The sequence below is a fragment of the Theropithecus gelada genome, chromosome X, assembly GCF_003255815.1.
Source record: "Theropithecus gelada isolate Dixy chromosome X, Tgel_1.0, whole genome shotgun sequence".
NCBI lineage: Eukaryota > Metazoa > Chordata > Mammalia > Primates > Cercopithecidae > Theropithecus > Theropithecus gelada.
This window is the reverse complement of record NC_037689.1, coordinates 17,375,022-17,390,760: the sequence shown is the minus strand read 5'-3', so window position 1 is coordinate 17,390,760 and position 15,739 is coordinate 17,375,022. Positions and strand designations below refer to the sequence as shown.

Sequence of the window (15,739 nt, the reverse complement as noted above, 5' to 3'; positions counted from 1 at the left end):
GTTTGTGCTTCTATGAGAATCTAATGTCGCTACTAATCTTACAGGAGGCAGAGCTCAGGCGGTAATGCTGGCTGGCCTGCTGCTCACCTCCTGTTGTGTGGCCTGGTTTCTAACAGGTCATGAACCGTTACTGGTCAGAGGCCCAAGGGTTGGGGACCCCTGGCTTAGAACACATCAAGCACTTTGGGAGGCTGAGGGAGGCAGATCACCTGAGGTCAGGAGTTCAAGACCAGCCTGGCCAACACGGCAAAACCCCAACTCTACTAAAAAATACAAAAATTAGAAAAATTAGCCAGGCGCAGTGGCGGGTGCCTGTAATCCTAGCTACTTGGGAGGCTGAGGCAGGGAGAATTGCTTGAACCTGGGAGGTGGAGGTTGCAGTGAGCTGAGACTGTACTACTGCACTCCAGCCTGGGTGACAGAACAAGACTCTGTCTCAAAAAAAAAAAAAAAAAAAAAAAAAACCATACCAAACAGCTCACATGAATCCCTAAACTTAGGAGTCACAAGGTGGGTTTTCTCTTGAGGAAGTAAAAAGGCAGTAAGAATTGGGAAAAATGAAGATTATAATACATGATTAAGTTAGATTACACCAGAGTACAGAAAAACCAAGGACACCAGCACAAAATCAGTGAGAAAAGGTCACAGAATTGTTAAACAGGCTACCACCATTACCTAACAGAAAAGGAAAGGGCAGAGTAGTATGTTATTTTCATTTACAAGTCTCTAGTTACCGAATTAATAATTTGATATCAGAGAGAAGAATGGACCTGTAGAAATAGGAGGGTCAGGTGTAAAGGCAAACACAAGTGTTTACCTAACGATTTAGCGGTTCGCAGTTCAGAATTAAAGGAAAGAAAACAGCATGAAGGCTTCATCTTGAGTAGGGATTGGCAAGCTTTTTGTGTAAAAAGCCGGATAAATAGTTGAGGCTGTATGGACCATTTGGTCTCTGTCACAGCTAATCAACTCTGCCCCACAGCATAAAAGCAACCACAGATGATACTTAAATAAATGATGGTGGCTGTGTTCCAAATAACTATTTACAAAAACAGGCAGTAGGATGATTTGGCCCATGGACCATAGTTTACTGACCCCTGATCTAGAGTTCTAAGACAGTGGTTCTCAATCTTGAGTGTGCCTCAGAATTCCCTCGGAGGGCTTGTTACAACAGAAATAGTTGTGCTCCAACCCCAGGGCTTCTAATTCTGTAGGGCCAGGGCAGGGCCTGAGAATCTGCATTTCTAACAAGTTTCCAGATGCTGCTACTGGTCAGAAGATCCACACTTTGAAAACCACTGATCTAAACCTCACTGACTAAACAGGATGTTCAATATCAGATGGAACATTCTGTTCCATCTGATTGGCTACAAACATTTTTCACTTGTAGTAAGTCCCAAACATCAAAGCTCCAACAAAATTAAGCAATTTAAAAAGAAGCTGGGGGAAAAAAATACTCAGGAGTCTTTCTTTACTTTGACTTCAGTGTAAATTTATCATTGCCCCACCAGTAAAATAAACATAACTCATTCTCAAATCTCTTTATTCAATAGTTTCACCTAACATGTTCTAAGCCCTATAAGGAGTTGAGAAGTATTAATGTTTATAAATCAAACAAGAAAATAAAATCAGTTTTAAAGGCAAACGTAAATGATTCTTAGAAAATCAAAGTCAACAAAGCCCATGTTCTTGCTTTTTATTTTTCCTTTTTTGAGACGGAGTCTCGCTTTATTGCCCAGGCTGGAGTACAGTGGCACGATCTCAGCTCACTGCAAACTCTGCCTCCCAGGTTCAAGCTATTCTCCTGCCTCAGCCTCCCAAGTAGCTGGGATTACAGGCACATGCCACCATGCCCGGCTAAGTTTTTGACATTTTTAGTAGAGATGAGGTTTCACCATGTTGCCTGGGCTGGTCTTGAACTCCTGGCCTCAAGTGATCCACCCGCTCTGGCCTCCCAAAGTGCAGGGATTACAGGTGTGAGCCACCGCGCCCGGCCAAAGTACAAGTCCATTAGAAGTGTTCTAGTTTGGGCCTGGCATGGTGGTTCATGCCTGTAATCCCAGCAGTTTGGGAGGCCGAGGCAGGCAGATCACCTGAGGTTAGAAGCTTGAGATCAGCCTGGCCAACGTGGCAAAACCCCGTCAGTAATAAAAATACAAGAATAAGCCGGATGTGGTGGTGCATGTGTGTAGTCCCAGCTACTCGAGAGGTTGAGGTAGGAGAATCGCTTGAACCCAGGAGGTAGAGGTTGCAGTGAGCAGAGATTGCACCATTGCACTCCAGCCTGGGCGACAGAGTGAGACTCTGTCTCAAAAAAAAAAAAAAAAAAAAAGTGTTTTATTTCAATAAAATTGAAACAATAATATATGTAAGGTAGTTTAAGACTTAAGAATTATGTAATTTTATGTGCATGAGAGTCTCATGAGGTAGATAATATAGCCATTACTATCCTTCTTTTACAAGATGAAGAAACTAAAGAAAAATCAACTGGTGATATCACGCAAATTATTTAAAAATTTTTCTTAAAATCCCTTTTTCCTAGTAACTCTTAAATTGCATTTTTCAAATCCAACTTACACATATCTTTTTAGGACCATGTTTATGAATGTGTCTTCATTGGGGAAAATATTATTCTAGTAAGATCTTCAACTCCATATTCATTCATATTTGTGGGCCTAATTCTGAAGCCACCCAGGCAAGTCTAACTAAGAAGCCTGAACTTTAATCAGATGCCAGTTTAAAGCCCATTCTACCATTAGAGCAAGTGGGTCATAGATTATGGAAGTGTGATGATCCAGCAGTATAACAGAAATACTCAGCAGTGGGAGAAATATTAATGTAGATAATCCAAAAAGTAGAGCAGCAAGCTTAGAATGCTCCCTCTCCAGATACCCACACTCCTTCTGCAATGATAATGAGTATCTTCATTTGAATACACACTTACACAGATTCACTTTCACATCCATAAGAGCAAAATGTTTTCTTTCTTTCTTTTTTTTTTTTTAAAGCATTGCCTATAATGTATGGTTGGTAAAGGTTTTTTTCTGTCTTTAGCATGCTTTTAAAAATGTTATGTATGTTGATTATGTGAAATACATTCTCACTGTAACCTGTGATTTTAATATTCTAGTAACGGTTCTCTTAAATTTATATGAAATGTAATTAAAGAAAGTCCTCAGTGAAAACAGCTTCTTGCTTGTTTTACAAGTATCTAATTATTCCACAACTGACAAAATTTAAAAAAATTTATTAAAAAGATAGTCTCAAATTTAATGCCACACTATACTGCTAACAAAAAGCCAGTTAAGAAGATATTAAGCCTACGATGAGGACCAGCAGAGATTCTATGTAAGTAAAGACTGATGATTCTGCTTTTGAACTAATAACTCAGATGGAAGTCAGCAAAAATTTCTAACCTAAATAATGCAATATAAATAATACTGTCCAAGGATTTCTGAAATCAACCTAAGCAGTATTTCCATAGAAGTGATCTAAACAGACCAACCACTCAATTTCAACATGATCATTCTTATACCTGACAATGTAATAAGAATTAGTAGATGAAATGCTGTTCTGTGGATTTAGGTTATTTAGATTCAGTGCCCAATCATGTCAGAGACTACAACTTCAGAATCTTTCCACCTCATTTTGCTCACTGTTAAGATGTAGAAATTGCTGTTGTAATAAAATTTGGGGAAGTTACATAAAGGAACACTATAATACTCATAAATCCTATATATGGGTGTTTCTGAAATATATATTCTGGGATTTTCCTTTTTTCAGTCTTGAAATTTCACACGATGAACAATTAATTAATCTGCCAATTGTCTAAACGCAAACATAAGAAGTGTGATAAAAAATTCCTTCTTTTAACATAATCTTGGGAGTTTTTCACAACACTACAGAATTATAATCTAGAACAGACTTGGAAACAAATTATGAAAATCTATAACTCAATACTAACTTTTCTATGTACATAAGAGGCAATGACAGTTTTGTTGCTTTTTCTTCTTTTTGTTTTTACTTTTTTAAATTATACTTTAAGTTCTGGGATACATGTGCAGAACAGACAGGTTTGTTACATAGGTATACATGTGCCATGGTGGTTTGCTGCACCCATCAACCCGTCATCTACATTAGGTATTTCTCCTAATGCTATCCCTCCCCTTGCCCCCCACCCCCCAACAGGCCCCAGGGTGTGATATTCCCTTTCCTGTGCCCATATGTTCTCATGGACGAAGCTGGAAACCATCATTCTCAGCAAACGAACACAGGAACAGAAAACCAAACACTGCATGTTCTCACTCATAAGTGGGAGTTGAACAATGAGAGCAATGACAGTTTTAAAAGAATTTTTTTAAGACAGCGTCTTGCTCTGTTGCCTTGGTTGGAGTGCAGTGAAGTGATTACAGCTCACTGGACAGTTTGTTTGTTTGTTTGTTTTCTGTTTTTGTTTTTGTTTTTTGAGACGAGTTTTGCTCTTGTTGCCCCAGCTGGAGTGCAGTGGCGCAACCTTGGCTCACTGCAACCTCCACCTCCCGGGTTCAAGCGATTCTCCTGCCTCAGCCTCTCAAGTAGCTGGGATTACAGGCATGCACCACCACGCCCAGCTAATATTTGTATTTTTAGTAGAGTCAGGGTTTCACCATGTTAGTCAGGCTGATCTCAAACTCCTGACCTCAAGTGATCCACCTGCCTCAGCCTTCCAACGTGCTGGGATTACAGGCATGAGCCACTGCACTGGGCCTGGATGGTTTTTAAAAAGACACAAAACACTCTTCAACATATTTCTTAGGCTGGGTGCAGTGGTTCACACCTGTAATCGCAGCACTTTGGGAGGTTGGGGCGGGAGGACTGCCTGAGGCCAGGAGTTTGAGACCAGCTTGGGCAACATAGTGAGCTCCTCTCTCGCAAGTAATTTTTATATATATATATATATATATATATAATTTATGAAAGTCATACTTTTTTAAAGTTATATATGTAACTTTATTAAAATTTCTTTAATTTTTCCCTACTTGTATTCCTCTACTCCTTTTTATAAATGAGGAAACAGGCCTACAAAGATAACATGAGTTACCCAAGGACAAGACTGGCAAATCGTTCAAGCCTCACCTCCTCTAAAGATTTCCCCAACTTCCTTCTCCTACTAGGTGGTCACACAGTCTCTGGATTTCTCAGTTAATGTACTCACTCATTCAACAACTGCTGACCAAATATTTTACTATGTGTCTGTCAGCTACCAAGTTATGCAGAGGATATGTGCATGAGTGTGTGAATAAGTCATTTGAGCTCCTCGAGGCCAGAGAACTCAAGTGTTTGGTGAATAATAATGACAATGGCAATTAAAATAATAACAACCTTTAGACATTTCACATAGATCATGCTATTCAATCCTCACAACAACCTTACAAGGTATATACCATTAACCACATTTTACAGCTAAAGAAACTGAGGGTCAGAGAGGCTAACTAACTTGCCCAGGGCCTCACAGCTAGAAATGAATGCAAAAATGAACAATGAATAAAAGTTAGCACCACTAACAATTTTACACACATGGTAGAAAAGAATGTTCATTTCACCATATTATTTATGTAATAGAGCCTGTGTTTAGCACTGAGAATGTGCACATTTGGAAATTGTTGAAACTTACGTACATAACTGCCAAAAGTAATTTGAGTATCTGAGACATTCTAGAAATAAAAAATACTTATGCTGCACTTTACAATCCACTAATCCATGCAAATGGTTTGTGAAGCAGCTATCATTCCTTTTATAAATAAGAAAAGAGCCACACTGTGCCCAAAGGTTACCAGATCAGAAGAGGGCTGCCTAACAAGCCACGGAGCAACGGCAATCCATATGTTTAGGGGAAATCACATACCAAGGGTAAGAAAAAAGGCCGAGAATCAATGATGTTTTCTAAAAACACAAATTAGAGTCTATGAAATAGCAGTAGTATAATGGTAATCTGCACACCATGGAAGGACTATAGAGAGACCTCTGTAACTGAATGAATATTATCATCCTTTAATTTAAGAAAACATTAAAATCTGCATGTAGGTGAATAGTAATACAGTGTACTTCTATCCTAGATTTAAATATACCAAAATACTCTAACTTCAGAGTTAAAAGCCTGAAATACAGACTGAACATAGTATATTTTGGATATTATTAAACTGCATGAGAGACAGAACAATCCTCATTCTTACCTGCAAATAATTCAATTACTCAAAACAATGATTACAAAGCAAAAAGGGAAGAAAAAGTATATTAAAAGAAATCACAAAGATTGGGGGGGAAAACAATGTACAACAGCCCAGTAATAAATAGAATACAAGAAGCTGAAGTGAACTAGCATGCACTTAGGTACCAAAAAACTGGCTTACATACAATGAAGCAATCATTTCTTATTGTGAATGGATGTGGGCAACCAAAAATAGCAGCGTGGACAAAAACTCTTGAGGCTAGAAATAATTCAGTTTCCTATCGTAGAAAGACACAAGACAATAAGAGTGGTTTGACACATACCAAGAACTTAGAGTAAATGTAAAGTATCTAAAATTTACTTTGTCACTTCATGAAAGGCTTCCATTTAATTGACAGTCACGCACAAGCTCAGGAATGAAAAGGACATAATCTTAGGAAAACCAAATGATTTTACCTAAAAGCCAGCCATCAGAAATCTGCAAAACACAGTTACAGTGAAAAAGAAATCTTCGTTTTTACCCTAAATATGTTGGTTCTGAGACAGATTTACAGAGAGATAGGATAAAATTACTAGTATTCACAGAAAAGAAGCCAGACCTAGCTTTTCAGACACATCATGAATCGAATATTAAACATAATATTCATTTTGATAAGTGCTTTAAATTGTCTCTCCGTTATAGCCACGCGTGTTCTTAGTCCTCAGAGAATATTGGCATTTTACATTATTGATCCTCCCCTCACTTTTAAACTTCTGTGCAGTCCATTATCCTGATTCTTCTAACTCTATGAGTTATACTCCAAACCACAAGCCCTAGAGCAGTCAATCCCCAAGAATTCGTTCACTCAGTTTTACTTCCACACAGATGACTCCCAAATCTTCACTGCCATTCCATACCTCTCACCCAAATTCCAGTTCAGCATTTCCAGCAATGTACAATTACAAATGGCCTGCACTCAATCCAAAGCCAAAGTAACAATCCATATGACAGAATACTGGGCAGTAGTTAAAGAGGAGATAGAGACAGACAGATACATTAACGGATATGACAAGATCATCAAGTATATACTATTATTAATGAAAAATCAGTATTTCAGCATACTATACAAATATGATCTCACTTTTAAACAAAAAGCTTCCAGAAAGATGTAGAAGAAACTGAACAATGGTTACCTCTAGAGAATGGGGATATGGATGATATGAGAATTGAGACAGACTCACTGCTTATCTTTGTATCACCTATATTTTAAATTTTACAGCCGGGTACAGTGGCTCACGCCTGTAATCCCAGCACTTTGGGAGACCAAGGCAGGTGGATCACCTGACGTCAGGAGTTAGAGGCCAGCCTGGTGAAACCCCATCTCTACTAAAAATACAAAAATTAGGCCGGGCACAGTGGCTCACGCCTGTAATCCCAGCACTTTGGGAGGCCGAGGCGGGTGGATCACGAGGTCAGGAGATCGAGACCATCCTGGCTTACATGGTAAAATCCCGTCTCTACTAAAAATACAAAAAACAAAACAAAACAAAAACATTAGCTGGGCGTCGTGGCGGGCGCCTGTGGTGCCAACTATTCAGGAGGCTGAGGCAGGAGAATGGCATGAACCCAGGAGGCGGAGCTTGCAGTGAGTCAAGATTGCGCCACTGCACTCCAGCCTGGGCAACAGAGCAAGATTCCGTCAAAAATAAAATAAAAAAATTAGCTGGGCACAGTGGTGCACACTTGTAGTCCCAGCTTGTTGGGAGGCTGAGGCAAGAGAATCGCTTGAACCCGGGAGGCGGAGGTTGTAGTGAGCTGAGATCGTGCCACTGCACTCCAGCCTGGAAGACAGAGCGAGACTCCATCTCAAAAAAATAAAATAAAATAAAATAAAATTTACTATGTGCATCATTACTTTTATAATTTACTGTATAAAAACTAATTAATAAAGAAAAGTAACACAAAATTGTTAAATCTAAATGTTGGAAATACATATTAACTTCAAAACAAACTAGCTTCGGAAATGAAATTTTCCCAGGGTAGAAGTCAGATACTCTATACTGACTTGGGCTCTACAACCAATACCATAGTGGCTCCAGGACAGAAAGAAAGGAGAGCAAGTTCTGTAGCATCTTAAATCCTATAGCATAAATCCAGAGCCATATTTGGTGGTTCTAGAATCTTCACTGTCATTTGCAACTAAAAAATAAAACCAAAAAATGTGAGAACAGCACACCCCATCAGCTTGTTGGCTGGGGTCAGGTACCTGCTCTGCAATAGTTAACTCAGTCTCTTGATTATTGAAGGTGTACAGTGCTGGCAAACAGCTAGAAGCTCACAGACTCAGCAGCTGCAGCTCACTACATGGTTTTCAGAATTAGAGAGAACAATCTCCGTATTTTTATCACAGGATACAGGAATAACTATCCTTTGGAAACCACTCCACCCCACTCCCAACAAACATCTACCTCTGAAACCTTATTACTTCTAGTCTGGCAAGTTAGGAGTAATTAATCAACTATCCTGTCTGCTGGGGCAGGGGAAATGAAAGAAAAAATCTGGAGAGTAAAAGGAGTAGAGAAAGTTCCAAAACAAATTATATTTTGGACAGATGGCCAAGAGTCTATATTTTCATTGCTAAACAATACATAGATTTACCAGTTAGTTTGGTAACAAATGCTGATGTTTTATTAAAGACAAAGACAAAAATAAAAAAGAAACAGATGAAAGAATAAATAGTATATGGAACCTCTACTGAAGAGGTAAGAAATTTAACCAGAAAGTCAAACAACTAAAATTTGCAGTATAGAAACTCTGAAAATGAAGACATGTGTCTTTAAGAAAATCCAACGCAGTATTTTCACAACTTGAATTAGCAGCAGAATGCAGCACGAAATGAATAGACTTTAAAACCATGGAACCGTGTTGGAATCCATGTGATCTTGGGTGAATTACTGATCACCCCCCTCTGAATCTCGGTGTTCTTTGTAAAATGGGTTCGATTAAATGAAATAATACATCCAAAATGCCTAATATTAGAGGGATAAATGTCAATTCCCTTTACAAAGTAAGCTTTAAGTTATAAAAGCTTTTTAAACAACCTTATGTCAAAGTTCCTTTAAATGCAGTCAGTACTCCTACCACATTTAAAATGTGAAAATGTTTACAAAAACGTAATAATTCAAGAATAATCTCAAGAAGCAAGGTATACCTGCTTCTTTAATGTATTGAGTAGAACTACAGCTGGAGACAGAAGAATTTTCAGCTTAAAGGAAATATCCAGGAACACAATTTAGGGACATTTGAGACATAGTTCATCAGGTGAAACTGTTGCAGATACAAGGAAAAAATGGAGGGAGCTGAACTGCTTATGTCAAGTACATAGAAGCGTGTTACGGTCATAAAAATTAAGGGAGTCCACAGGAAGTATTTATGAAGACAACTTCAAACAACATGCCCTAAAGCAATCTGTAAAAAGCAGACATGAAGAGACTCGAGAAGGTTGTATACATGCAGAAAAGCAACGGAGTAGCTCTGTTCTCCCTCCAAATGGTCCTAGGATCAAACTCCGTCATCAGGAATCAATATTGCTTCCCTACTCCCATTGAGGCCTGCTATCTGTAGGATCCACATCCTGAGTTCAAAAGGTTTTTCCTCTGTAGAGGTACAGCTTAACTCCCATGGCTTGCATTCTTTCTGGGCTACCAACAATTTAGCTGCTGATTACTTCTTTTACCTTGTTACTTGGCTGTCACTGTGATCATGCACTTCTTTCACGATCACTGGTATTTTTGGAATATCTACTCATTTCTGGAAAATTCTTGGTTCCTTCAGGCAAACAGTTGATCTTTTCCTAACATTAAAAACTAGTTTACCTACAAAGTCTAGTTAAAATTTCCAGGAAACATTTTTTCAACACAATGCGACATTCTCCCTATGGTACTAGAAACCCAAATCATTGCGTGAATCAATACATGTGAAAGTCATAGTAATTAGTACAAATTAGTAAAGCTGAATTTTTCTGTATGCTGAATTATATACTTTACATATTATTAATCCAGTATTTACATAAAGACTGCATTAACTCAATTCTCCAGCTAATAGCATTACTGGAATCACAAGTATGTAATTTAAAGCATACAAGCAATTTAACCATACTCTTTTAATAGAGTGTATGTACAAACACAATCCATACTAAACTGATAAATTTCTTAATATTAAATCAAGCCATTATAGTGGAAAACCATCATCAACTGTTATTGAAGCAATCCTTGTTCTGTGTTGTTCCAAACATCAGACAATCGCCATGTTAGCATTAGATGAGTGTCATAAATCAATGTGGATCTTAAAAGGCCAAAGAAATCAAAGCCAAACACAAGCTAAAACTAAATTCTTACACAATAAGGCTGAGAAACACAAGTGCATAGAAGATAAAATCCATGTTTTAGCCATTTAGCTTCATTCGATACCTTCCAAAAAGAGTTTATTCCACTTTGTAAGAATTGCAAGCCTCTGAAAAGCCAATCCCAAAATATTACATACATAATCTAAGTTTTAAGCCAATGACTCCCCATCAGAGCTGCACATTAGAATCACACAGAGAGCTTTAAAAAATATCAGTGACCAGGACCCACTCCCAGAAACTCGGATTTCACTGCTTTGACACAGGGCTCTGGCATTGATCTTTCTTAAAAGCTCCCCTGATGATTCTAATATGCAGCCAGGTGGAGAACCACTACTTTAATGCAGGTTCTTGGGACAATAATTGCTCTGAGGTTGATAAACATGCTTTTTTGCCTTTTAATGAGATTTTATTAAAACTACTCAATTCATTCCACAGCTAATGAAAGGCTGTTACATTGCAAGCACTGTGTTAATGGGGAAAGATGTGTAAGAAACATTCCCTGCCCTCAAGAAGCTCCTTATTAGTGAACTAGAGAGATCCATAAATAAGTAACTGTAATTAAATATAAGTGCTCTCAAGGTGTAAGCAAATACAGCATGCCTCACACAGTTGCATGTCATCCTTAAGCAAGGGTCATGCTGCATCATTCCAATTTTAGTGTATGTCCTATCAGAGCAGGAAAGTCAGAAGCTACAGGTTACTAAATAATACGGCAAAGGTACCAACACAAGGTAAAAATGGTGTGTATTTTGTTATTCTCTTTCATAGACACTGCTGTACCAAGAAAGTAGGCATTTTTCTATGTTTTAATTTGGATGAATTGTCTTAAATTTCCTTCATGTAGTATTACCGGTTGTACACTTACTTATACTTGTAAAAGATACAGTAAATGATCATGACATAAAAATTAGTCATTAACCTTATTTGCATAACGCCTTTCCTTTCCAGTAATTGCTACATTTGCTAAGACAAGAAGTTTTGGGACTACGATAAGGTCGTATTATTGGAGATTTGTTTCAGTCATTTGAAAGATAGTTACGTAGAAAATGTTATAGAACCAACAAGCATTCAAAGGAGTTTCTGCAAGATTTTCAAAAATGAGAAACACAGGGAAAAGAGTTTTAATTTTTAAAAAGGGAAACGACATCCTTCCAATATTTGTAACAAATTGGGCACATGTTCCCTCAAAGACAGCTGTAACAAGGGTAAAGGCTGCAGCCACTGGAAAGAAAACATATTCCAAATAATGATCTTATATTTCAAAACCTCATTAACTCTAGAAGTTGTCTTTCTCAACCAACAGGAAAAAAAACACACTGAAGGGTCTAAATTAGATGAGAACTTTCATTTATGCCATCAATTAAGGCCAAGTACACAGAGGGTAAGTGAGTAGGTGGTTGCGTAGGTAGAGGAGTGAGTGGGAGGTCAATTAGTCTTGAAAAGTGAAATCTATTTTGAAGTACCTTAGTAAAAATTTAAACCTATTAAGATCTAGTGGTGAAAAACAACTTGTGATACTAATTTGGTGAAAAAGAAAACAAAATTCCATAGAACTTGAATAGAAATCAATAAAAAGGTTTTCAGTACATGCAAACATCTTCAAGGGCTTTCTGTTCAAATTCAGAGGTGAACAAATTCTAAGTTAAAAATGTATGCTGTCAAGGTCCCTGCAAGAAAATCTCAAGCTAATTTCAATTTCCAGATCAATATATACTAAGACAATTTACTAGAGAAACCTTCAACCTTTACTCAGGTTGAGGAACACTATTATTACATTCTTTAACAATAAGGCTAGCTTGAATTCATTATTTCACGTAACGGCATTTTATAATTGGCACTGACCAAGTCAGATTTGAATTGGTTTCAAATATGAATGAGATTTCACAGTTCATAGTAGTTAAGGTAGCCATAGAGTACCTATCACCTCAAAATTAGCTTGCTGCCCCTCTTTATGCAGCTCTGAAACAGCCAGAAAAGATGAATTTTCTTCTCCCAGGGGTGTTTCCTGAAAATATTCTATCAATTACAAATCAGCGGAATACTGACTGTGTTAATGTGATTCTGACCATTTCTTTTTGATATCCAAAGAGATCACATCATCGCCCTTCCAGACCTTAAGGAATCAGAACTAGTTACCAAAACTGATTCAGTGATGGCTATTTTCCATCTTCACAATATAATTAACATTTTAATCTCACATTTTCCAATTATGACTTTGTTAGTTCGTTTACATCAGCTATAACTAAGATGCAACAAACGTAATTCACCCACACATACGGTCATTTGGAGGCTCTTGGGAAACACCTAATTTATCTTCACTGGGTGCTGCTAAGAATGAGGAAACCAAGGAGATTTTTGATACATTTTTCTCTCTAGAACTGTGCTATTCACATGTGGTTACTAGGCACCTGAAACGTGGCTGGTCCGACTGGGAAACTGAATTTTGAATTTTATTTAATTTTAATTAATTAAAATTTAAATTTAGAAAAACGTACTTGATTCAGTTATTGGAAAACTTTTATGTATATTGGGTATGTATATTGGGTAACTTGGGTATGTGAATCTACTTTTGTAAATGCACATTTTATGAAACCTAAATACAGATTAAGTATTTCTGATTTTTATCAGAAATGTAGCTTAGTGTCAGAATTGAGATGTGCTGTTAGTGTAAAATACACATTGGGATTTCAAAGACTTAGCATAAAAGATGTAAAATACTTCATTAATATTTTTTCATACTGATTACATGTTTAAGTGTTAAGTTTGGATCTACAGGGTTAAATAAAATATTTTAGTAAAATTAATTGCACCTGTATGTTTTTATTAAATGTGGCTACTAGAAAATTTTAAATTACAAATGTGGCTCATAATATATCTTTTGGACAGTGCTGTTCTAGAACACTTCACAACCACTTTAACAGGGCACATTTGGATACTTTCCTTTTAACAGTCTGGCTGGTCATGTAACAATAGGGCAAGGAGTAACATGTCCTCATATCAATTGGGTCTGAGTAAAGTGTGTAGCAAGCTCTACCCACAATTTCACCATGTGAGGCAACACTGTAATACCTCAATATGGAAAGAAAAGGAAACAAATTAGCACTCAAATTGAAATCGTGTACTGCAGACAACTTAAAAGAGATAGGACCAACTGCTCTAAGGTCTTGGTTTCATTTCCCAACTGTGGACCTTAAAATAGACAATAAAGCACCGCTTCCAAAAAAAAAAAAAGAGGTAAGATATTTCAATGGTAGCTCTAGCGATCCTTATTAAGCAAAAATTTGCTCTTAAATCTTATCTCCTCAACTTCTAAAGCCACAGAATACACGCTGTGTTAGGAAATCAACTTCAGATTGCCAGCATTTCCTTCACAAGCAAATTAGCAGGATTGTGCACTTGGAATACTGTTTGACAAGAATGAAAAGGAAACTATTCAAAATAGATTTAAGGAATGGACAATTAGATGAGGAACTGCAGATTTAATTCTCAATCAGCACTGTGATTAATCTGATTCCCTGCTTTTCCCCAGCGTAATTATACAACACAGATGAAAGGATGAGCATTTGGACTGTCAGTTCTATATTCTAGACCAGCCCGGTGACTCAAAGCAGACGGCTCTACCACGCTAACCACCATCCCAACAACAGTCGAGGGGAGCCTCGAGCACTGATTGAACAGTCATTGCATAACGAAGCATTAAAAATTCGAATGCCCCCAACTCTTTCCACGTTCATGTACACCAGGAGGGAATGTGCTGAAACTGAACGCACCCGGTCTTAAATGATCCCCTCCAATCCGGGCATGGGGTGTACACAAAGGCATCTGTCTAATATCCCGCACAATAGACACACACCCCACAATTAAAACCCTGGACTCACTCTCTCTCTCACCACACAAGCAAAGGAAATGCAAGCTGCTCTTTTCAAAAATGGTCTATGGCACATGCAAGGTAACAAAAACCCCAACTGAAGCAACTATAAAATCGGCTGTGCCACGTCCCTGTGCAACCGTCAGATAAAATGCAGGCAGCCGGCCCCACGCCTTACGGGGTGGCCAGCCTCGGCTCGGTGGCCTCAATGGACCGCTGAGAACCCCCAGGCCCCCGCCTGGCAGGAGCTCCAGGTACACGTCTATAAATACTCCAAGATGAGAAGGACGAGAGGGGAAGAGGGGAAGGAGAGAGGGCAGGGGGCAGGCCCGGAGCGGGTGCGGGAAGACCGGGGCATCACTGAAATGCATTTTTCCACACTCCCGCTCCCTCGCGTGGAGACTCACTTTCCGATCACCTCGCACAGCTCGTACACATCCTCGAACAGCACGTCGTCGTCGGCCATGGTCCGGAGGGGATAGCGGCCGCAGCGTGGAGGGCTTCGAAAACGGGGGTGGGGGCGCCCAAGAGCTCAGTGCCCAGCCCCGGGATCGCCTCCTCCCCTCAGGACCCGCGAGCCCTCGGTGCCGAGGACGCTCGAGTGGGGCCGCGAGGCCCAGAGACTGCAGCGCCTTCCTCTGCAGGCGACCGCCCCGGCGCGGGCGGCGGGGCCGGGGCGCGGGAGCGAGGGCGGCCCGGGCCCGGCGCCGCCCGCCCGCCCGCTGCTCCTCGCGCTGCTCGGGCCGCGCTGCCCGGCGTGCGGATCCTCGGGGACCGCGCGGCGTCGCGCTCTCCGCTCGTCAGCCCGCGCGGGCCGCGAGGCCGCGACCGCTCCCTCTGTCCGAGGCCGGCTCCGTCGCGTCGCGGAGCAGCTCGGGCTACAGAGGGGGCCGCGGCAGGACCATGGAGGGAGGATCGCCGCGGAGGGAGGTGGCGGCGGCGGATCGGCGCTGGGGACCAGGAGGCGGTGGCAGAGACGCTCCCTCCTCCTTCTCCTCCTCCCGCAGCCGCCACCGCCCGCCCGGGAGTGGGAGGGGGCTTCGCGGGACTGGCGCTCTGTGCGGGCGGGAGCCGCGGCCGCCGCCTTCTGCTCCGCCCCTCCGCCTCAGCAGCCGACCGGCTAGCCAGCCCCGCGCACCCGCCTCGCGCAGACACGCCCTCCTCCCCCGTCGGCGGCGCGGCTTCCAGAACCACAGACTCCGCCCACTCTAGCCCGTCGGGAGGCGGTGGCCCAGGGAAAGGGGAGCGGGCTGAGCGGCGCATGCGCGCGGCGAGGGC

General features: G+C 40.4%; 1 protein-coding gene and 1 pseudogene across 4 annotated transcripts in view; both read right to left on the bottom strand.

Moving 5' to 3' along the window:
• Positions 1-15,109, bottom strand: part of CASK (calcium/calmodulin dependent serine protein kinase) — a 392,463-nt gene extending 377,354 nt beyond the window's left edge. For all 4 annotated transcript variants that reach the window (XM_025372348.1, XM_025372349.1, XM_025372350.1 and 1 more), the window contains exon 1: positions 14,869-15,109. In XM_025372348.1, coding sequence (XP_025228133.1) covers positions 14,869-14,927 — 59 coding nt within the window. In that variant the 5' untranslated portion in view covers positions 14,928-15,109. The remainder of the gene's footprint in view (positions 1-14,868) is intronic.
• LOC112616706 lies at positions 11,179-11,274 on the bottom strand (annotated as a pseudogene).
• Positions 15,110-15,739: the final 630 nt, after the last annotated feature.